This window comes from Macrobrachium nipponense, chromosome 6, assembly GCF_015104395.2.
Source record: "Macrobrachium nipponense isolate FS-2020 chromosome 6, ASM1510439v2, whole genome shotgun sequence".
Lineage (NCBI taxonomy): Eukaryota > Metazoa > Arthropoda > Malacostraca > Decapoda > Palaemonidae > Macrobrachium > Macrobrachium nipponense.
Genome location: NC_061108.1, coordinates 61,421,822 through 61,446,821, shown reverse-complemented (window position 1 = coordinate 61,446,821; position 25,000 = coordinate 61,421,822). Strand labels below are relative to the sequence as shown.

The 25,000-nt window shown below is 37.0% G+C and overlaps 1 protein-coding gene and 1 long non-coding RNA gene across 2 annotated transcripts in view; one reads left to right on the top strand and one right to left on the bottom strand.

Moving 5' to 3' along the window:
* The window catches only part of LOC135216127 (tachykinin-like peptides receptor 99D), a 56,209-nt gene extending 31,837 nt beyond the window's left edge, over positions 1 to 24,372 (bottom strand). Inside the window, exons 1-4 of the mRNA XM_064251191.1 lie at positions 23,700 to 24,372; positions 20,983 to 21,102; positions 9,361 to 9,543; positions 9,081 to 9,181 (exon numbers count right to left, since the gene is read on the bottom strand). Coding sequence (XP_064107261.1) covers positions 9,081 to 9,181; positions 9,361 to 9,543; positions 20,983 to 21,102; positions 23,700 to 23,906 — 611 coding nt within the window. The 5' untranslated portion in view covers positions 23,907 to 24,372. The remainder of the gene's footprint in view (positions 1 to 9,080; positions 9,182 to 9,360; positions 9,544 to 20,982; positions 21,103 to 23,699) is intronic.
* LOC135216075 (uncharacterized) overlaps positions 1 to 25,000 on the top strand; it is a 200,872-nt gene that overhangs the window by 169,731 nt on the left and 6,141 nt on the right. The window lies entirely within an intron of this gene.

Here is a 25,000-nt window from a genome sequence, read left to right as displayed (position 1 = left end):
GATTTCTCCTTTAAGGAAAATAATATAACTCTGAACCTATTCTGCAAGTTTATTTTCTCATCATGGAGCGAGAAAACCCATCTGTTCAACTTTTGTCGTCATAATATTTATTACCTGCTGTTACCGACAGAAGAATTAACTCGGTTTTCGTGGAGCTCTCTTGTAATCATGGGGTTTAGCTATCTACCAATAAAAGATGCTATCTAACAAAGTGAGCTTACAGCAACCTTGGGACAATATGTGTGTTGTTTTCGTTGTATAAAGATATTGAAGAGGTACCGTGAAGGGATTTAGGCTTCTGGGAAACCATGAATATTCTGTATCCGTGTTACCATATAACATAGGACCTGCCTAGCGAGGGCCAATATTCTCTCTTCCTGCCCTCCACCACTTCATGACCTCCTCTAATACCTCAATTAAATGCTTCGAATCCTCTAACCGAGTCGACAAGCGAGTTACCATCACAGCCAAGGACCATAATGGAACTAACTCACAGAGGAAAAATACCTCTCGTCTGAAATAGAACCTGCTCAAGAGAAAATCGCACTAAGAGGAAGATTATTGGAATGAGAGAGACTGGACTCTCAGTGTCTGATATAGCACGAGAAACTGGATTAACAAGAAAAACCATATATAAGTGGTGTAGAAGATGGGAAGAGGAAGGTGATCTTCGCGACAGGCCAAGACCTAGGGTTCTAAGAAAAACTACTCCCGAAGATGACAGGAGAATTTTGAACGAAGTAATGGCAAATCCCTTCACAAATGCATGTGGAATTTGAAACAATCTTGAACTGCAAGTTTCCAGTGAAACGGTTCGACGTCGTCTCCACAGTGCTTGAGTGCACCACAGAGTTCCTGCCCTTAAAGAGAAATTAGAGGAGAGACATCAGATAAACCACCTTCATTTTGCCCGGCATTATGTCAACGAAGACAGGTTTCTGGGCAAGAGTTGTTTTTTCTGATGAGAAAACATTTGCGTCGACCTCGCACGGACAGTTCCACTGTTGGCGACGCAATAATACAAGATACTCCAGTGGGCACAACTATGAACAAGCCAGAAGCGGCCACGTTACCTGTAACGTGTGGGGACTGGGGATGGGTTAACTTATACACCCTGGGTGAGCTGGCAGAAATACAGTGAAGAGTCAACGCCGACCAATACCTTGAAATACTGGAATATGTGATGGTCCCAACGGTTCGAGCCATGGCATTTCCTTACCCAGAGCTCATTCTGTTCATGCAAGTATGTAGAGTTTCATCTCACAAATTGCAGTAATAGGGAGGGAAAATTGTTGTAGTGCTGGTTTCATTAATTTGTATTATTAACTTGTTCTATTTATACAGAACTTGTTACAAAATGTAGAAATATATGAATTGTTGCGAGTCAGAAGAGAACATTTGAGCTCCGTGAGAACGAATCAGTTGTATGGTTGTTGGTTCTTGAGGTATTCGCCATCTTCTGGCATCAAAGTTCAAGGGTGATTTTTCCTTGTTTTAAGAAACTACTCACGGCGTTCGTTTGCTTTTTGACTTGCAACGACTCAGCACTGAGTGTTGTAACTACAGAATATCTACCTTTCATTTGGTATTAATTTAGTAGGCAATGGTAATGCTGATTATGTATATATATATATATATATATATATATATATATATATATATATATGTATACTATATAATATATATTATATATATATCTATATATATATATTATTATTATATATATATATATATATCTATTATATATATCTATATTTTTTAATAAACACATTACCATTGCCTACTAAATTAATACCAATGAATTAAGGGTAGACATTCAGTAGTTACAACACTACAGTGCTTGAGTCGTTGCGAGTCAAAAGGAAACAAACGCCGTGAGTAGTTTCTTAAAATAAGGAAAAATCACCCTTGAAGTTTGATGCTAGAAGATGGTGAATACCTCAAGAACCAACAACCATGCAACTATTTCGTTCTCACTGAGCTCAAATGTTACTTGTTTCTCTTCTGGATCGCAACGACTCATATATTTTTACATTTTGTAACAAGTTCTGTATAAATAGAACAAGTTATCAATACAAGTTAACGAAACCAGCATTACAGTAGAGTTTTCCCTACTACTGCAACTTTTCGAGATGAAACTCTACTTACTTGCATGAACAGAATATATATATATATATATATATATATATATATATATATAATATATATATATATATATATATATATATATATATATATATATATGATATGCAAGTATCATATGAGGTGTCCTTTGTCGGAAGGGTGAGCTGGACATAATATTTAACATAAAGTTCCGTCTCCCGGTTCAAATCTCTTCTTCCTCCTGGTTTGAAAAGCTGAGCGAAATTCCACCTTCTTCCTGTCCACGATAGACTTCAACTTCACGTGGCTTATGGTTCGAGCTCTTTGGGAGGGGTCGAAGGTGGAATATCTCTCAGCTTTTCAAACCAGGAGAAAGGAGAGATCTAAACAGAGAGAAACAGCAGAACCTTAAATTAAAGATTATGTCCAGCTCACCCTTCACAATTTGACGCCCCGGCCCCGGCCCTCTTGTAAAAAATAATTAATATATACTATATATGTGACGTTTGTTTTGCAGGATAACTGTCCCATTCACACAGCCAGGATAGTTAGGCGATGGTTTGAGGAGCAACGAGACATTGACCTGCTGGACTGGCCAAGTAAGGGGTGTGAAATGAATCCCTTGGAAAATTGCTGGGCGACTATCATCAACTCTTGGATCCCAGGCCAAGAGCGATCATCAAGGCAGCTCCTCCAGCACACTATGTCCGAATGGGAGATATCCAGGAAAAATCAACACATCGTCTACAATCATGTAGCCTCCTTCCCCAGTAGACTACAAAATGTCATCGCCAACGATGGTGGATGGACTAAATACTGTTACTGTAACAGAAGGGAGGAAACGTTTTTGGTAATGGGATGAATTTGTTCAGAAAATCTTTATAAAACTAAGATATTGTTGTTGGTTGAAGTGTAATGTGCTTTCATTGAGACTAAGCAATAGTTTGTTTTTGGTTATATCTTATTATAATTATAACATATTTTATAATAAATGGTTATTTTCAATCCTTTGTGTATCCTTAATAATGTACTAATATCAGGTTTTTGGGCACGTCAAATGATATATATATATATATATATATATATATATATATATATATATATATATATAGATATATATATATATATATATATATATATATATATATATATATATATATATATATATATATATATATATATAATATATATATATATTTCCGTATGAGCCCGGCTTTGAGAGAGGCTCGATACGTAAACAGAAATAATTGAGGGAGAACCAGATGGGATTACTTGAACTTACCATAAAACTGATTATTAGTGAATATTTACTCTAGAGCAACAGGTCGCCAGAAACTCAGCTAAATACTTTACAGCTATTTATTTACAAAAGGCTCGTACTGGCCTGGAGAAAAGTAAATGCAGCGTCCACACGTTGGGACTTATAATCTCTCACAAATGGATAATAGCTGGCTCAAAATGGAATTCATTCAAGCTGGTTTCATAAACTTGGGTAATGCAACACTTGCGGGCAGAGAGACTTGGCACATGACTCAGGGAATCTGGAAAAAGAATCCCAGATTAAACAAGATAAAAGAAAAAAGGATTTATTGCCCAATTTCAATTGTTTAGTTCTCTAACACTGGGGAGAAGGAACTTTAATGTTTCACTGAGGTATGCAATGACTTCATTTGTCTGGGACGATCACACAAGGGGAAGCATGCGGCCATGAGGCAGTGAGAGGGAACAAAAGGATGAGTTCTTTTTGGTTTGGAAATTGAATTGGGAAAATGGGGATCAAATAGATAATAGGATGTAAGGGACTGGCAATATGCTGTTTCACAAGACGTACCTGGAGGCCATGTTCAGTATGGACCTTTGTAGAAAATGCGGCCTGGCTTTGTCTTAGGACTGGGTCTATTGGCGCGCCACTACCGCCATGGATAGGCCTAAATGGAAGGCAGGTGGTCGGACATCCGTCCGAGGTCAACGTCTGGAGACGACTGGGGCAGATCGCAGGCGTTTTGCTTGGGTGTTGGGAGTCAGCTTAACCCCCCACGAGCAGGGCAAATCCTGGAAACAGAACATACAGCCAGCAGAGGGTTCACAGGAAAAAGAGCTTAAGATATAGGCCTAAGAAGTGCCAGTCTGCCTACATCCTTCCCTTCGAGATACGTCCCTAAAGCTGACAAAAGACTATATTCTCCCTTCTCACAGGAAATTCTTAACCCTAGACGGCTAGCGTTGGTTTCCCGCCCAAATCAGCTGATATTTGGAGGAAGATGGCTGCCGTTTTCCAAATCAAACTAATTAATTAATTGCTGGGTAGACGAAGCGATCTATAAACGTCACAATATATATATATTTATATATATATATATATATATATATATATCTATATATATATATATATATATATACATATAAGGATATAATCTCATTATTACTTGATACATTCTTAACGTGGGAATTCACACTTGCAGAATAACACACAATCAAACAAAATCGCACATGCTTGCCATCGATAAATGTAGACGTATGCCGAGCAGTTAAAATCATGCATAAAAATACGAGAATTTGATCCAATGATTGTCGGTTGTGACCAAACAAACGTCCAACCATAAGGAAGAATCGACTCCCATAATAACCCCTATGACAAGTCAAGACCTATGCCCCCATTATACTTAACCCTCTTATGCCGACTGGACGTAATTTTTAACGTCGACATTTTTTTGTCTCCCGTGTGCCGACGGTGGACGTATTTTACGTCGACTTACAAAAGTTTTTTTAAAATTCGCGGAAAAATACTTATAGGCCTACCAGCCTAAAACTTTTGAATCACGCGCCTTGGGGATGCTGGGAGTTCACGGATCAAGGTGTTGTTTTGTTTACAATCGTTACGCAGGCGCGCAAGCGCGAATTTCTTTCTTGCCGCACTAAAAAGTATCTGTGACACATCTCGGAAATTATTTCGTCACATTGACATAATTTTTGTACCATTGTAAATTAGCCGTTACATGAAGTATTATATATGTAAATGTGCGCATTTGTATGTAGAATACAGCAATAAAATACTCATGATTGTAGCTTTTATCAATTTTGAGATATTTTCATATAAATAACGATAATTGCCAAAATTTCAACCTTTGGTCAACTTTGACTCTACCGAAATGGTCGAAAAACGCAATTGTAAGCTAAAACTCTTATATTTTAGTAATATTCAGTTATTTACCTTAATTTTGCAACTAATTGGAAGTCTCTAGCACAATATTTCGATTTATGGTGAATTTATGAAAAAACTTTTTCCTTACGTCCGCGCGGTAACTCTTCCGAAAAAAATCATACATGCGATTGTGGTAATGTTTGCACCATTTTAAAATTAGCCGTTATGTAAAGTTTTATATATGGAAATGTGCGCAATTTCATGCACAATACAACTAAAAACAACACATGGTTGTAGCTTTTATCAGTTTTGAGATATTTTCATATAAATAACGATAATTGCCAAAATTTCAACCTTCGGTCAACTTTGACTCTACCGAAATGGTCGAAAAACGCAATTGTAAGCTAAAACGCTTATATTCTAGTAATATTCAAGCATTTACTTTCATTTTGCAACAAATTGGAAGTCTCTATCACAATATTTCGATTTATGGTGAATTTATGAAAAAAATAACATTTTCTTTACGTCCGCGCGGTAACTCTTCCGAAAAATCATACGTGCGATTGTGGTAATGTTTGCACCATTTTAAATTAGCCGTTACATAAAGTTTTATATATGAAAATGTGCGCAATTTCATGTAAAATACAACAAAAATAATTGAAGGTTGTAGCTTTTCTCATTTTTGAAATATTTGCATATAAATCACGATAAATAGAAAAATAACCACGTTCGGTCAACTTTGACTCTACCGAAATGGTCGAAAAACGCAATTGTAAGCTAAAACTCTTACAGTCTAGTAATATTCAATCATTTATCTTCATCTTGAAACAAATTCGAAGTCTCTAGCAAAATATTTAGATTTATGGTGAATTTTTAAAAAAATCTTTCCTTCCCTCCACGCTCGGATTCTCCGCCACAAATCTCCGAAATGGGTATGTACCATTCTCGGAATATTTGCTCCGTTTCATATTAGGCATTTCATAGAGAGTTTTATATATGAAAATGTGCGCAATTTCATGTAAAATAAAACGAAAAATATTTGAAGGTTGTAGCTTTTCTTATTTCCGAAATAATTGCATATAAAAAATATATATAAAAAAATTTGACATTCGGTCAACTTTAACTCGTCAGATATGGTCGAAAACTGCAATTGTAAGCTAATACTCTTACAGTATAGTAATATTCAATCATTTGTCTTCATTTTGAAAGAAATTGGAAGTCTCTAGGACAACATTTAGATTTATGGTGAATTTTTGAAAAAAATATTTATTTACATCCGCGCGTTACGAATTCATGCATTATTTTGTGATAATATTTTCTCTGTGTTGCTTTTATCGTTTTACAATGTGTTGTATACCAAAATGATCGCAATTTAGTTTAAATTACAACGAAAAAAAAGTAACTTGTTACCTTTCACCGTTTTGCGCACAGCGCGATTTGAATACAATTATATATGAAATTTTGTTTTTGCACTATCAAATATCGCATTATTTATATATGATAATGATAATATTTTTCATTTCTGATGGTTGCATACTAGACTTCAGCTAATGACAAAAAAAGGAGCCAAAAATAAACTCTTAATCTTAAAAACTAAGCGCGCTGTGATCTTTTGAAAAAAATATTTTTTCCGCTTCCACGCTCACTCTGAAACACCTCCGGCACACGGGAGAATTTTTTTTTTTACCGCTTCGGCGTAAGAGGGTTAAGAGGGTAATGGCGCTCCTTCTGGCACCAGCCACACTCTCAGCACTATTCACTGTGTCTCCTTTCCGTCTGCCTCCTTCTTGCTGTCGTTCTCTCTCTTATAACTGTCTCTTTGTTCCTCCTCCTTCAGTGTCTTCTAGGCCTATGGAGGTCTTTCTCTCCTTAACTTATGCCTTCTTTATTACTTCATGCTTAATTTGAGTTACGTAAGGTCCTACACGATCTGATGCTAGTTGTCTTTGTTATAATAAGAAATTGGAATGCGGCTGTTGATATTACAATTACTATAACTAAAGAGTAGTAGGTATGCTGTTATTTGATAGATAAGGTTTTTGTTAGTAGATAGCTAAATCCTATTATTACAAGAGAGCTCCACGAAAACCGAGTTAATTCTTCTGTCGGTAACAGCAAGTAATAATATTATGACGACAAGAGTTGAACAGACGGGGTTTCTCGCCTCCATGATGAGAAAATAAACCTACAGAATAGATTCAGTTACATTATTTTCCTTAAAGGAGAAACCAGAGAGAGGGAGCAGAAGTTATAAACGTGTGCTTGAAAGGGCGGGAGTGAAGGATGGAGGGAAAAATGTTGGGGGAAGAGGTGTGGAGGTGCGGGTTTCATCTCGCGTCTGGATGCACAGTTCCAGTGTTACCAGATCGCATCCAGCCCTTGTGGCTGATATGTGTGTACTTATTTCTGTGGCCGACTGGACCTGTACTTGACGAATGTTTTTTGTTCCTTATTTTTTATTTATTTATTTATTTATTGAAATTTTTTTTTATCGTGTGAGAGGAAACTTAAAGCCCTAGATATTTATACTTTATTTTTTCGATTTTTAATCTAAATTGGCTCTGTGTTATGGCTCTGTTTATGTTTTCGTTTTTGTGTAAATGTAAGTCGAGAATGGAATAGCCGCCGAAGGAGGTGGCGAACGTTACGACAGTCAAACTTATGTTTAAATACTGAACAGTACTGGTTTACTCTCTTTTTCATTTCATCCACTCGCAAGCACGTATTATAAAAGACGATTTTTAATATTTTAAAAACAACTCTAACATATATTTTAAGTTAATTGTTACTGAATACTTTATAAACACATATAGAAAAAAGTAACATTAATAAACAATTTCCGATCAAAGATGAAGGATTGACCCTTCTCGAATTGACCGGAACATTTTCCGGTCAATGTCTTAGGATATAAACTGCGAAGAAAAACACACACACACACACACCACACACACACAGAGATGCAGCTTAAATCAATGTCATATGTCAAGCCGCTTTAAAGATATCGAGGAAAATGTACTGAAAATTGTCATTTTCCGGTCATTAGGGAGTTCCGTTACCAGGTGTGGTGTTACTAATCAATAGGAGTCCGAAGATTTCAGAAAACTTAATCTTCAGTTTTCTTGTCGATACTAATACATAAGTATCTATAGCAGTCAGACCTAACCAGTTATTAATATTGAATTTATCATAGCGTGGGCGTAGCTCAAACTTATTTTGCCTTTTATTATGCCTTTTATTGCTTGACATATTAAGGGATTAGTTGACTTACCCAATCAGCTGACAGATGAGTGGATCGATCGAAACTCGACACTGACAAAAGTTTGAATTCTTATGCATAATTTCCTGATTCTTGATCATTTATTTGATATAAATGGGCTATATATATATATATATATATATATATATATATATATATATATATATATATATATATATGTGTGTGTGTGTGTGTGTGTGTATGTGTGTGTGTGTATACACACACACACATGTATATATATATATATATATATATATATATATATATATATATATATATATATATATGATATGTGTGTGTGTGTGTGTGTGTGCGAGTGCGTGTGTATCTTAATTTTAAGAGTATCCAAAGAATATAGCAATATATATCCTGGCATATTTCTTATGCAAATAATAGGATAATGTCACCATCATTTGTGACATATGTACAATAATTTATGTGTAAAGCAGCTAACGATAGAGAGAGAGAGAGAGAGAGAGAGAGACGAGAGAGAGAGAGATATCAAGTCTTTAAACATGTATTGAGAATTGGACCACTTAAAAGAGTAGGTCTATTGCAATGAGGGGATTGTGTACTTACTCGTTTATGGCCGGATAGATCTCCTTCAAAATATGATAGGTCTGCAAGGGAGCCCAGCAGAACCCAAACAGAGCAACCACCATGAACAGCATCTTAATAACCTTGAAAGAAATGTAAATCTCATTAATATTTTCATGGGCTCAGCAACTCTGCAGTAATACCTGAAAAAAAAAAAAAAAAAAAAAGGGCTGCAAACAGCACCAGGAGTTCCGTAGAGAACTATGAGTAAAGACGATCATTTAGGCCTATAAAGTCTGTGAGCATCAATCAAATTCTTTACCTTTTTCTTGTTTTTAAGGACGTGCGCATCGCGAGCATCTTCGGCGTTTCCTGGGGTTTGTGCTCCCCACAGCTCCCAGCCCATGTGGATGTAGGCGAAGCTGATGATGAAGAGCGGAATGAAGAACTGAAGTGCCACCATGACATGCGAGTAGGTCCACATGATCACCGGGTCGATGTTGACCTTAAGGAAACAGGAAGTGGGAGAACCTTACCAACTAAAATATGCTGGTCGCGTTTCAGTCGAAGATGGTGTTGTTTTTGTAAGTAGCCATTTTCATCTGTCTTGTGGGGTACTAGAATACTTCATCAACAACTAACCAAGAGTGAAAGAAATAATTGTTATAAGATTTGTAACTCGCCATGATTAGAGTGATAACTAGAGTGTGATGCTTACAGAAGCGCTTCTCACATATTTGGAGGCCTAAATATTCCGTGGAAAAATCAATATATGTTTCAGCACGATTATTATTATTATTGTTTTTTTTTTTTTTTTTTTGCTCTATCACAGTCCTCCAATTCGACTGGGTGGTATTTATAGTGTTGGGTTCCGGGTTGCATCCTGCCTCCTTAGGCGTCCATCACTTTTCTTACTATGTGTGCCGTTTCTAGGATCACACTCTTCTGCATGAGTCCTGGAGCTACTTCAGCGTCTAGTTTTTCTAGATTCCTTTTCAGGGATCTTGGGATCGTGCCTAGTGCTCCTATGATTATGGGTACGATTTCCACTGGCATATTCCATATCCTTCTTATTTCATTTCTATTTTCAGATCTTGATACTTATCCATTTTTTCCCTCTCTTTCTCTTCAAATCTGGTGTCCCATGGTATTGCGACATCAATGAGTGATACTTTCTTCTTGACTTTGTCAATCAACGTCACGTCTGGTCTGTTTGCACGTATCACCCTATCCGTTCTGATACCATAGTCCCAGAGGATCTTTGCCTGATCGTTTTCTATCACTCCCTCAGGTTGGTGCTCGTACCACTTATTACTGCAAGGTAGCTGATGTTTCTTGCACAGGCTCCAGTGGAGGGCTTTTGCCACTGAATCATGCCTCTTTTTGTACTGGTTCTGTGCAAGTGCCGGGCATTCGCTTGCTATGTGGTTTATATTATTATTATTATTATTATTATTATTATTATTATTATTATTATTATTATTATTATTATCAATATTCTTTCGCGCTTTTTTCCTCACACCAATGAACAATATACTAGACAAATCCAAACGATAGGGCACAGGTGTACTCAAAATTCTCTCGTTTGCAGCCAGTCCCTTCCACTGATAAATCTGGACCGGAGTGTCACTCTTTCGTCTGTATTTCACCTGCTGACAAAGGGCACGGCGCTGACTTTTGTCCCTTCCTCTGGTCCTTTTATGTTTACATATTAGAATCTGTCTTCGGTATTGTCAAAAATGTTTAAGGCCAAATTCAAGAGACAGCATGAAATAATAATAATAATAATAATAATAATAATAATAATAATAATAATAATAATAATAATAAAAGAGGCATGAATCAGTAGCAAAAGCCCTCCTCTGGAGCCTGTGCAAGAAACATCAGCTACCTTGCAGTAATAAGTGGTACGAACACCAACCTGAAGGAGTGATAGAAAACGATCAGGCAAAGATCCTCTGGGACTATGGTATCAGAACAGATAGGGTGATACGTGCAAATAGACCAGACGTGACGCTGATTGACAAAATCAAGAAGAAAGTATTACTCATTGATGTCGCAATACCATGGGACACCAGAGTTGAAGAGAAAGAGAGAGAAAAAATGGATAAGTATCAAGATCTGAAAATAGAAATAAGAAGGATATGGGATATGCCAGTGGAAATTGTACCCATAATCATAGGAGCACTAGGCACAATCCCAAGATCCCTGAAAAGGAAACTAGAAAAACTAGAGGCTGAAGTAGCTCCAGGACTCATGCAGAAGAGTGTGATCCTAGAAACGGCGCACATAGTAAGAAAAGTGATGGACTCCTAAGGAGGCAGGATCCAACCCGGAACCCCACACTATAAATACCACCCAGTCGAATTAGAGGACTGTGATAGAGCAAAAAAAAAAAAAAAAAATAATAATAATAATAAGAGAAGGAATAAGTCATCACTGAGTGCGGAGCTACTTTTTTTGCAAGTTATTTCTTCATTTTTGCATCTTTATATTTTACATTATAAAGAATTATTTGTATTTCTAACATTAAAAGGAAATTTCCAATGATAAAATAATAATGACAATAGTCACATCAGCAACTGTAATAATCATAATAAAATACAGTGAGCTTGGGGCGTTTATGGTCTGAGCAAATTGGTAGTGCATGGTAGAATGAAGACATCAAAAGTTTATTGAAGGTAGAAGTAGATTGTTTGAAACGTAGTTATGAGGCAAATGAGATCTTATACAATATTACAGAATGCATAAACTGATCAACTATTAAGAAGGAAGGAGAAAGTTTGTAATTAGAAATTGGGGAGGAGGTGAGACAGAACTTTTTTGGAAGTGTAAGTTGTCCCACCAGGATGTGAATGCGAAGGAAGATTAACAAGCAAATGTATTTCAGAATAGAAGAAAAATAAGTAAGAAAATGCACCGATTCTTCTTCGGCGAGATCGAGTTTTCTGTACAGCGTACGTATACCTGGTGGTGGTATATGCTTTTGGCACCTATAGCTGTGTCAAAACTACTGAGGCTAGAGGGCTGCAATTCCGGTATGCTTGATAATTGGAGGGTGGATGATCAATTTACCAATTTGCATCCCTCTAGATTCAGTAGTTTTTAAGATCTGAGGGGAACAGAAGAAGTGAGGGCTGACAAATAGCCATCTCAATAGTATTTTTTTGTTTACAGGAAACTAAAATGAACAGATGCATTCTGAAATGAATGCAGTGTTTGATGATGAAGTAGATTTTTTTTTATTTGTTCAGTTTGGAAGATAAGAAAAGGGAGAGATAAAGAGAGATAAAGAGTTGCTGTACCTAGAAGAATCCTTAGTGGTTGTTGAGGACGTGAGAGGAAGAAGTGAAAAAGTTTAAGAATGGAAGGGCACAAGGAGTTGATATAAGAACAATTTACATATACGTAGTATGTTGGAGTACAGTGGTGAAAGTTTGATTTATTAGTTAACCAGAGGTAAAGTGTGTCTAGAATCTAAGTGAAAGGAAGCGTCTGAAAGTGCGGGCGAGACCAGAAATTGTACATTGAATTACGGGTAAGGTGATGAAGAAAAATATACGAATAATAAGACAAGATATTATTTAGAACTCAAAGGAAAAGGCTGTATGTAGCGCACTCAGGCTAAGAAAAAGCTCATGAATTCTACCGATGTTGAGGATTTAAGCCTTTTTTTAGTTTTCTATAAAAGAAAACTATTATGATGGCTTTCTCTGTCCGTCCATAGTTGTTCTGCCTGCGCTCTCAAATCAAAATCCACAGAGGCTAGAGTGCAGCAAATTGGTATATTGATCATCCACCCTTCAATCATCAAGCATACGAAATTGCAACCATCTAGCACCAGTCGTTTTTATTTTATTTAATGTTAAGGTTAGCCGTGAATCCTGCATCTCGTAGCCTTTTTCGGAGGCGTGCAACACACCTTCACTGTACCACATCTGAGGAGCAACTGAGCACTGGCCAGTAGTAGCCGATAGCTTTATACAGCATTATATTACTGTACAGAAAACTCGAGTGCCCCGAAGAAACATCGGCTCATTTTATACTTGATTATTGATGGAACTGATGTGTGAGTCAGAATTTGAAAGTGGAGAGTGATTACTTTAGGCCCGTTTACACGGGGATAGTTTACTGCGGCAAACTATCCCCGCGCAAAGGCAAAGTTAGTAAACTGTCTTGGAGAGTTTACTGTTCAGGATAGTGGCAAGTAGAGTAGAAATCCCGGCTACTTTACTGGCCACTAACCGGACACTTGAGCTACTGGCGCCAGTAACTATGCCCGTGCAAAAGCAAACTTTCCCAGTTGTCACTTGCCTTCAGAAGGATCATCATGTTAGAGAAGTGGAATACCGAGGATCTAATGAAACTTTTGGATAAATACGAGGAATTTGAATGTTTGGGGAATATTAGACATAACGATTACATGAATCGTAAGAAGCGGGATGTAGCTCTTCTAGAAAAAGAGATGCTTTGATTGAATTGGAAGTAAACATTCCTCTTCGTGGTATCCTTCTTAGACGTAGCAGTTCCTCAAATTTCTGTTGGTTCATTCTCATATGCTTCCTATATTCTGAAGGATCTTCTTTTTCTAATTCACGAACTAAAGTATTAGAGCCTCCTAATATATCCCTCCTTTGAATCCATTTTCTCTCCCGCATTTTGGGCTTCTTCCTTTTCTTTTTGATGAGCAACTGTACTTCTCTAGCGAGAATGACATTAGCAGCATCAATTGCTTCATCTATGTCACAAGACATCTTGCTCGCTACTGGCGGCAACTTCTACCCAAAACACTGCCCTCGTGCAAACGCTTACTATCCTGGAAAGTTTACTTGCCGCTAGTTACTGGCGCCGGCGTAAATAAGGCTGAGGCAAGAAACTTTAATATCTTCGTGGCAGTCTGTAGCCTTTACAGATACTTGATGAGATAACTCAGAGAAAGGACAGTAGATATAGGTGAAAATAGTTGGCAAGTAATAAAATAGGACTTGAGTTTAATGTGGAATATGTATCATTTGTAGATGAAGAAGCACGACTGAAAGGGCTTCAGAAAGAGAAAGCGAAAAGGCTAATGAAAGTTTCGGAGTCTTTGCAACAGAGAAAAATTGAGAGTAAATGTGAGCATGAGTGAGGTATAGCAAATGAAAACCAGGAAAAGAGAGTAATAAATATCAATACGAGTGTTGGAAAATAAGATGCTTCTTATAGGCATTTAGGAGGAAAGATAACATGAAGCAAGAAAGTTAGTCAGATGTACTTGAAAGATTGACCAGTAGAAAACTTGGGGCGCCCCCAAGTGCTCAGGGAAGCGAGTTTGAAACGACCGTTGAGACAATTCTGCTTAGCGGAAAAGAGATGTTAACATTAAGAACAAATAAATACATAAAAAAAGGTACTAAGATATTTATATAGTAGTTTATGCAGCAGGAGAAGAAATGAAAAGGTGAGAAATCGTGGATATAAAAAGAAGTGGTACAAGGATTAGCAACTGATGGGACAGCATGACCGTTTGGAAGGAATGGTAAATAATTGGTTTGTGGAAGGAGAGGTAAGATCTCAATAAGAAAGGGAGAGAACCATAGAAAGTGCTGGTAGGTGTAGCAAGGGGCTAATGCCTAGGAAGTTTTCTGCAAGGGGTTCATTTGCAGTTAGGATAATGCCACTGATCATGGTCTTGTCTCTAGTCAACGCCTTTTAAGGTAAATTGTTTTCATAATAATAATAATAAGAATGATAATATATAATAATAATAATAATAATAATAATAATAATAATAATAATAATAATAATAATAATAATAATAATAATAATAATAATAATTACAAGAAATTCAAACCAAATCACCGTAGTATTATTTTTTTCAAACAGGAATCATCTTAGTTGAAACAAAATAAATCTTATTTACTAACTCTTTATTGGTACATACTGAAAACTGTTAAATTTTATGTTTGCTAGTATACCAGTTTGTCTCCATCTCTTCCAACACGAAATGCGGCGAGTTAGTTTTCTTGCCGCTGACTGAGGATCAACCGGCATTGACGCCAGCTCAGTAGGAGCTTACCTCCAACAATGAAGTAAGATAACAGTTTTAATTGTGTTTTAAACTAATATCTGGAATGGCCTAAAAACAATGCCAATCTCATTTTCATCTTCCTTTGCATCACTTTTATCATCATCATCATCATCATCCCCATTTAGCTCTTCTGTTAATCACGTATTAAGAGTTGGCAACGTTAATTCCTTGAAGGAAAGCTGAGAACATCATTATCCAGGTTGTACGGAGGGTTGGCTTCATATGCTAATAACAATGGACGGAGACTCTGACTTTGCAGAATTGGGCTTGAAGCTCTGGTAGGTAATTCCATAATTGCCTTGATGTCGAAGACCTCTCTCTCTCTCTCTCTCTCTCTCTCTCTCTCTCTCTCTCTCTCTCTCTCTCTCTCTCTCTCCATAAATAAAACATGGAAAGTGTTTCATTAGTATCGAGAAGAATTCAAAATTATTTTGAAATATTTTGAGGACTAAGCAAGTGAAGTAAAAGAAGCTGAATCATGTGAAACGGTTCCGAGGCTTAGGGAAACCTGACCTGTAGGGGATGAACAAGATTGATTATTTGCGCAGAACAGGTTGAATCATTGGTTGGTTTTTATTTACAATGTATTTTTGTTCTTGTGGATTCCGTTATCGATATTTTTTTAAGCTTTATTTTATTGCATTTTCCTTCTCTTAACGCTTGTTTTTCCTCTTAACGCCACGAATCCTAGTTTGTAAAAGCTTGCTCAGCCAAGTAATGACCATATTAGTTTGTTCAAAATAAAGTTGGCTACATGCTGGGTATTAATAAAACACACACATACTTTGACAAATGATAATTTCTGATCATTATGTGAAGTTTCCTTGATGCGGTTATCTCTAACGACAACTCGAACGAAGCGGAGAGGATAAAAGCTCCTCTGTGACAAACGAGAACTACGGCAACATGTTCGGGTCAGTTATAAGAGGCACCATATCAAGCGTCTGAGCTCTTTGGTCTCTCGACTTTCTACAGTTACGCTTTCTGCTTGATCTGCATCTCACTTCATCCATTCGCTAGATTTATGAGTATTTCAATCTGCCTGGTTGTCTTCTTCCTTTTCGATATCAGCTATAGCTGAGCTATAATTATCAAGCTTCTTACCTTTAAATGGTTATTCTTCTCTATTGTTCCTGTAATTATTGTATTATTTAATGAAGATAATCATTGAAAAAATACGTATATACACTGTCAGTTTGATATATATCAGCTAAAAGAATTATGTATCACCTTTAAAAAATGGCGGCCTCGAGCATTGATCCAGACAACATTCAAAGAAGTTTTCTGATTTAGATGTTGGAGGAGAACGAGAAATTCTTCCTAATTCGCCTCTTAAGTAAAACACAGGTAGCAAGGAAACGTTTCCTGCGTCTTATTTCTCTCGGGGAAAATAACTTCACGGAGGAGAAGCTTGCTAGTGACAGAGTGAAAATAGAGATTTAATGGTTCGGGCTACAGAAAAAAAAAAAGGGAAGAAGCTGAACATATAATGCTCTCACATACGTATGTCTCTGTGTAGGTACACTCATACTTATTTTACACACAGACACACATATCTATATATATATACATATATATACATATATATATATATATATATATATATATATATATATATATATATATATATATATATATATATATATATATATATATATATATATAATATAAGGAGCCAAGAGCCAATATATATTAAAAACCGTGGCAAAGGGATAAGGGTATGGACAACTATACACGCTGCGTTACAACGATTCGAAATTTTTCATATGATTGCATCTTCATGGCTGTTGGAAATAAAATAGAAAATGCCTTGTAAAATAACAAAAACATTGTAGAGAAATTTAATATTTTCCACAAAATTTAAAATGCAATTTCTAAAAATGAGAAGTAACGGAATACATGTGGTAGAATAAAAGGCAAACAGAACATTAAACAGAGCTATAAAACATCACACAAGATGAAGGACCGACCTGCAGGGGTAACAGCCTGAAACTGAAAGGAAACAAAAATAAAAACCGCACAAGAGAGGACGAAGACAGAGGGGGAGGACGGCGTCTGCAAGTTTACTGACGGAATAAGCTGTTGGATAAATCGCGATTCTAGAATAGGGAGTCTTGAGGGTTTGCTCTGTGGCATACAATGCGAACGTCTTGACTGGCAATATGTGCTTTACAAATTTTAGAATGAATTCTGATATTCGAATGCTCTGAGTTCGAAATTCTACCACAAGTGCGAAAACTAACATCACGATGGGAATCTATACGTATCTTAAGTCGTCTATAGTGGATCACAATTAGGCTCAGATGAACATCCAGGTAAGCGTGCTTATGAACGACACCAAATGTCATAACAAGGGACATATAATCGAACTTTTGTTTTAAAAAGTGAACTGATGGTGGATGGGTTCCTAAGAATCAAATTAACTTCACTGATATAATAATGTTCACGGATAATTTGAGTGAATATTTTGTGAAATTTAAATCATCCGTAGATGAAAAGGCTGCGAAGAACTTCATTTCTTTGTGAGGGGAAAACTCGAGGCTTTGCAAGGAAATATTTGCTCAATAGTTAATAAAGTTTCCCGTAAAATATCATAGAAGAAAAAAAATATTTAAAAAAAAAAAGCCAGTTAGAAACCTCATTCCATCTAGAAAACGGTACATTGACGATACGTTCGCCCTCGTGAAAAGTGAAGAGGCTGATCCCTTGGCAGAAAGCGCCAATTCATTATTCCCGGACTTGAAGTTCATCACCGAGAAAACAGAACGTTCAACGCCCTGGACGTTTTTGTCTTTTGACAAAACAACGGTTTTATTGCGACGACATTTGGGAAGATAACTTTTACCGAACTTGGTCCCTCAAATATTCTGGACTAAGTACCAACTTCTATAGCTCATGTTTAGCTCATTTTAAATTCAATTCTATTTCTACCCTCCTCCACAGAGCACTTGTCCTTACGTCGTACTGGAGCCTCTTCCGTAATGGGATAAAGTTTTTCATTGACATTTTTTTATAATAAATGATTTCCTTCTAAGATGGTGAATGTCCTCTTCTCTCCTCTTTATGATTAGAAACACACACACACACACATACACACACACACACACACACATATATATATATATTCGTTATCCTAACAGGGCGAAAGTCTCACGAGATGCTGACACAGCATAATAAGTACCACATTCTTACTTAAATACCGAAACATAATGATAACATGCTCATATACCTACACAGTATGATCATCAGTCTTCCTTTGTTTCAGCAACTATTTCGAAGTGAGGCTGTCATATTAAAGTACTGGTTAACCCTTACTACGACCACGGCAGTCGTCTGACTACCAGGCATCGCATTCATTAACTATGCAAACAGATAAACATTGGGTTTCATTCACTGGAGCGTCCCCTTCCATCCGTCCTCGCTATTAGTCTAGACTGGATTTCATCACTGGTAGACGAGGATGCTGCCGTCACACAGCGAGACCTACAAATACACATGGACAAAGACACACAGGCATGCGCAGATACATACAGACATACATACACACACACACACACACACACACACACACATATATATATATATATATATATATATATATATATACTATATATATATATATATATATATCAGAGTGTGCCTGTGCCTGTGTATGTGTGTATCAAGACATCGTCTGACACACTTTCTCGCTATAAGGCTTGTTTATTTTTGTAATCCTTAATCAAAAACTTTCAGGGAATCTAATTTCTTCCCTTCCAGTGCTGTTAAATTAAGACCTTTCCCTTCCCAACAACTATATCTGCTTCACGCTTTATCGTAACTTTTTTGGGTTTGTTTGTTCATACACAGCAGTCATACTTTAATTTCACTGAGAAGATTTGATTCTGTCATCGCGTCATTTACTTGAAACTATAATTATTTTTCTTTTTCTGTAGACACCCCTGATTCAGCTTTCATCGCCCTCCTTGCTTCTCATAAACTCAAAAGTGGCATATGATATCATCTCATACAACCTTTCATGATCCATTTTTTACTGATTTCCATTTTCCCATACGACCCATCTTCCCACACCAAAGGCTCGTGACTTTCCACCATTAAACTTTCCCTTCTCCTTGGAACATCTGCTTACTAACAGAAAGCTTTAAACACCGGTCCATTCATAATCTCTTCTTTCACATCAAGAACTAGCAACATCGTTACTTTTTCCATCCCAACAGCTAGAAAAGATTTGTTTCTGAGATCCGCTTTTTTCACGACCAAGTGACTCGACACTTTCCCGTTGAGGGATTGCGCTCCAAGTGCAACACCTCACGCGGGCGTTACTAAGGTTCTTTGCAGCTTCCCTTCGGCACCTGGCTGCCGTCACTCTTTAGCCTCTTGCCTTACCTCCGTTCCGAACCACTTTCTTCCATCTTGCTCTCCAAACATTGAAGCGATGAATGGCTGGCGAAAGCGCCTTAGTGCTTGGTTGTACATCCAAATCTTCATAAAGAGTGACGAGCAACCTTTCTACAATAAACTTCACTTTCATTATGGATCCTTCACTATATACCGTTCACTTGCACATCAGATCTGTTAGTCCCTCTGAAAGTCTCACGGGTCCAAGTATAGCTCGTTCCACTTCTCCCTCTTTTTCTGATTTCTCACAGAAACGTTTCATAACAAGCATCAGAACCACCTCCCCTCAACCTCTATCTAATCGAAATTCTGATTACTTTTCGTTGTAAAAACCCCTCTTACAACAATTACTTTTTTCTTGTGAACCCTTGCAATAAACTTTCCCAGGCTTTTTGAGTAATGGCATACATGTTTCATTTCAGTTACATCCATCAGTGCTTCCCTTTTACATCTAGACAATTATTCATCTCAGCAATTAGTTTGGTTTTCCCCTCATGAAGCTATACACTAGAAACAGCAGACTGCAATTCAACTGCGCCCTCGCCACCGTATTGCCGTCATTCTGAGAACTATTCTAATTTTACAATCGGACTCAAAGTAAGCCTCCAGCAAAATCCTCCACTCCCCCTCCCCTGGTCCCTCCCACATTCACTACCCCCACCCCTACCCCAAAACAGGGCGTTTGTAAGGATATATTCCTATTCTTTGTTGTGGTGTGAGTATGAAGATTCCTCTAATTGACCTTCCAAAATGAAATTTAAAAATTCTTGGAAGCCACAGATTCTACGCGCACTTACACGAAACCGCCTTTGGCTTGAATTTATTGGATACTTAAGGGCCATCACTGCCTCAGTGGAAGCTATTGGAGAGAACAGAAAAAGGGGAAAACAAGTTTCGAGCAACGTGAGAAGGATCCAATATAAGTGATCCGGCTTCTCTCTCTTTCTTTTCTTTTTTATAGCTTATTGAATGGTGGACCATTTATTGGCAAGGTGCGAAGGGACATCAGACTGAAATAAATGATAAATTTTCCACTAACAATGTCTCTATATATATCTTTCTCTCCAGCTTTGTATAGCTGGTGACAATTGCTGTCAATAATTAATCAGTGATGCTCCACCTCCCTTATAACACACTACAAACTAAAAATAGTTCCTCGTCGGACGAGAGGTTTTCGTGCTCGCCTACCGATTCGATATTCCCGAGTTCGATTCCCTGCTCTGCCAACGTGGAACCAGAGGAATTTGTTTCTGATGATTAGAAATTACTTTATCGATACAACGTGGTTCGGATCCCACAATAAGCTGTAGGTCCCGTTGCTAGCCAGGCAAAAATATCTAATCCCCTCAGGCCAGCCCTAAGAGAGCTGTTTGTCAGCTCAGTGTTCTGGTTAAACTGAGATATGCCTAACTAACTAAAAGCCTAATTGCCATTTCACTCCGGCAGCCTTTTTATCTTTTTTACATTTTTACTTACGGCATCACAAAAGGGTTTTTCTTCTTGAGTGGCATCATCTATCACTACTTTGACTCTGAGGGCAATGAGGTTGGGCACTGCCAGTGTCGTGCTAAACACCCAGATAGATGCAATCACCAGCTGTCAATGAGAACAGAATAACACCATATTAGAATTCACATTGAATTAAAAAAAATTACATTTATTATTCATCTTCTAAATTATTTACCTGTTTATGTATCAATAGATCAAAGCCCTATTATCAACTCTAATCCAAAATTCGTGAGACTTGTTTCCTAGAGGAGTCAAATCCATTACATTAGCAATATCAACTTTATGAAATCTGTCAAATGATGTTTTCATTTCATTTTCTTTATATGCTACTCTTGATATTCCTCTCCAGGATTGCACTGGTGTCTTCTATCTTCCATGCTTACATCACACGACATTAGATCCTCTGAAAAAAATGGTAAAGTCATACTTTCGAAGCCGTCTGTCTTATCAATAAATTGTTCCTCTACAATGTGCAGAACCTGCTGTGTTCGAGTGTCCGTTTGGAGAATGTCGATGCGATCTCTCTCTCTCTCTCTCTCTCTCTCTTCTCTATTTGAAGAAAACCTGAAAATAGTTTATTCTGTGCAATTTCTTCCTTGATTTGCCCCTGAGAGATTTATTACATAATGATGAAACGTTAATGCCAAAGTTTCCCTTTGTCCTCTTGCTCTTGATTAAAATCATTTGCCGAGTTCCTGAAGAGGTTTTAGTTTTACACAGGCGTCGATGAAATATCCCAAACACATGTCCGATATAGAACAAATTTATGTTTGTAAATTTACACGTCACTCACGTTTCGAAAAGTGTTCCTAGGTTTATGATGCTTTCGCTTTTACGTAGGTGAAAGAGAAAGAAATGCGTTTTTGTGGAACAGTGTCATTTGCATCCAATACCAGACCATGGAGGTTATATACCTGGAGTTGCGATCTTTATACCAGTATACGTAGTTCGGTGGTCTTCCACCAGGGCGGTGCTGCACAGCCTTGCAGCCTTTTTAAAGGTCTGGTAACCCGCAAATTAACAGGGGTTATCGCAAATGTGAGTTTTTTTTATCGTTGATATTTAATGAGTGACTGTTTAGCCAATTTTTAGGGTTTAGTGAATGTTTATGAGTAAGTGTTTAGTGAATGTAGGCTTTAGTGATTCAGTATTCAGTGAATGTTTAGTTAGTTTTTATGGTTTTAGGGAATGTTTTGTGAATGTTTAGTGTGTAAGTATTCAGTGAATGTTTAATGAGTGTTTAGTGAATGTCTTGTGAAAGTATTCAGTGAATGTTTAATGAGTGTTTAGTGAATGTCTTGTGAAAGTTGGTGTTTGGTGAATGTTTAGTTTGTAAGCATTCAGTGAGTGTTTACAGTTTAGTGAATGTTTTGTGTGTGAGTGTTTAATGAGTGTTTAGGGTTTAGTGAATGTTTAGCGAATGTTAGTGTTTAGCAAATGTTTGGTGCATAAACATTCAGTGATTGTTTAGTGAATGTTTGGTGAGTGTTTAAGGGTTAGAGAATGTTAGTGTTTATTAAATGTTTAGTGTGTAAGTATTCAGTGAATGTTTAGTGAGCGTTTAGGTTTAGATAATGTTTTGTGAATGTCTTGTGAACAGTAGTGTTTAGTGAAAGTTTAGTGTGTAAGTGTTTATTGAATGTTAATTGAATGCCTAGTGAATGTTAAGTGTTTAGTGAATGTTTAATGTGTGTTTATTGAGTGTTTAATGAGTGATGAGTGGATGGTCATTTACTGTTTAGTGTTTAATAAGTGTTAGGGGTTTTAATGAACGTTTAGGGTTTAGTGAGCTTTTAGCATTTAATGAATGTTTAGAGTTTGGTAAGTATTTAGTGTATAGTGAATGCTTAGTGCATGCTTAGTGAGTGTTTACTGTATAGTGAGTACTTAGTGAGTGTTTCGTGCAAAGTGACTGATTAGTGATTGTTTAGTGTTTAATTATTGTTTAGGATTAAGTGAATGCTTAGTGAATGTTTACTGAGTGTTTGAGATATAGTGAGTATTTAGTGAGTTTAGAGTTTTATGAGTGTTTAGTGAGCATTTAGTATATGGCTGCCTAATGAGTGTTAAGTATTCAGTGAGTGTTTAGTGTTATTGAGTGTATGTTAAATGTGAGTGTTTAGTTGGGGATTGTAAAGTAAGAGTCTGTTTAGTGAGTGTGAGTGTATTGTGAATGTCAGTGTTTATTACTGTACATTACTGTTTAGTTAGTGCTAAGTGACTGTATGGAAAGAAAGTCCTGTAATTTAACCCTTGACTACAATGGTTGGAGTGCTTAGGCCAACCTGTTTTGTGTAAGGTAATTTTGCTCTGTGAAATTGGGTCCAGTAATAATGATAATAATAATGACAATAATAATATCAGCAACACTAATAATAATAATAATAATAATAATAATAATAATAATAATAATAATAATAATAATAATAGTAGTAGTAGTAGTAGTAGTAAAGAAAGATAAAAAAGATAATAGTAAAAATAAAGATAATAGTAATAAAATATAGTACTATGAGCTGGACCGAGACCTTTCAATATGGCCACCCGAAGTCACACACTCGGCAGGGTGATTGCCACTCCAGAGACTGACGCTCTACGTGCCAGACGCGTTAAAGAAGCTGCTTCGTGCACAGCATTTGGTATGCAGGTATTTCGTGCCAACAGGAACACTTCTTGTGAGAATTTACCTTACTCCTAAATTTTGAAGGTCTGGCGTTTAGCGGGAAGACGATGGCTCTGTAACGGTCCACTGCAATGGCTGTTAGCGTGAATATCGACACGTTGACGCTTACGGTCTGGAAGAACGGGCAGAAGGCGCACATGAATTCTGGGAGGTTCCAGCGTTGCAGAAGAGCTGCCTGGAACTGGGAAAGAGAAGAAAATTTTATGCGCATAGGTGAAACTTTTCATCTATTACTATTTTGTTAGTGGGGATTTTTGTAACTTAATTAGCAACAGATTGGGTCTAAAAGCTATTTATCTTAACGTCTATTTATGCTCTCACGGCCTTCTCAACTTCTATTATTCAAATAAAATTTTTTAAAATTTTACGCAAAAATTTCATATTGCCATATTGATGATCTTTCCAATTGATTTTAAAACCTCTGCCCTATCGGAAATAAAGTACATTAGATCTTTTTATCTGTTTCATATAACGGAATATTAAACTAAATCTATGTGCGGAGTTAGGTTTCAGCAAGTTATATACTACCTTAGGACTGTTAGCAGGTGCGTCTTTTGGAGATTTACAATCTCCATATACATACAGTTCTGATTGGAAATTGGAAATGTCTTTGGGTGAATATCTAAGTAGGTTTACTAAATTAGGCGATATGGTCACCTCGTTTTGAATCGTGTGCTCTTATAAGTTTTCAACAGATGTGATATCCTTGTGCAATAGCCAGTTCACTTTTTCATTTACAGAAGTGACGCAGTTCAGGGGAGGCACTCCCTCCCACTCACTGACATCAGAGATAAATTACTGACCTTAAAAGTCTTTTTAATGCCTACTATGCAAAGCCAGTTTTTATAAATAAAATTTTATATACATAAGTGATAAAAAATATATATATAAGATAAGAAAGCAGAGTGCGAGAGCGCGCGCCTTGTATCCAGTGCAGGCTGTAGCAGCCTAAGGCACTGTTGAACGCTGAATGAGCATTGGTTAAATGCTCGCCGGGGCCTGGCATAATGGTTGACGAAGTAAAGAATGTTCACAAAAGGTCTGTTCCTCCCTCGTTCTGCTTACCACGCTCAGGGCAAGGGCCCTTGCTGGCATGAGGAAGGCTTAAATCTACATCAACCGCTAGGTTTGGACATTTTAGCCCGCCTTGACAAAGCAGTGGCAAATAAAATGCAGATATTCTAATCAATTAAGGAAATTATGGTTGAAAGGAAGTAATCGTGAGCTCTCCGAATGACCAAAGCATCAGTTCTTATACTGGTTACATTTGGTATAACAATAACTGTACTAAAAGCGAGAAGAGAG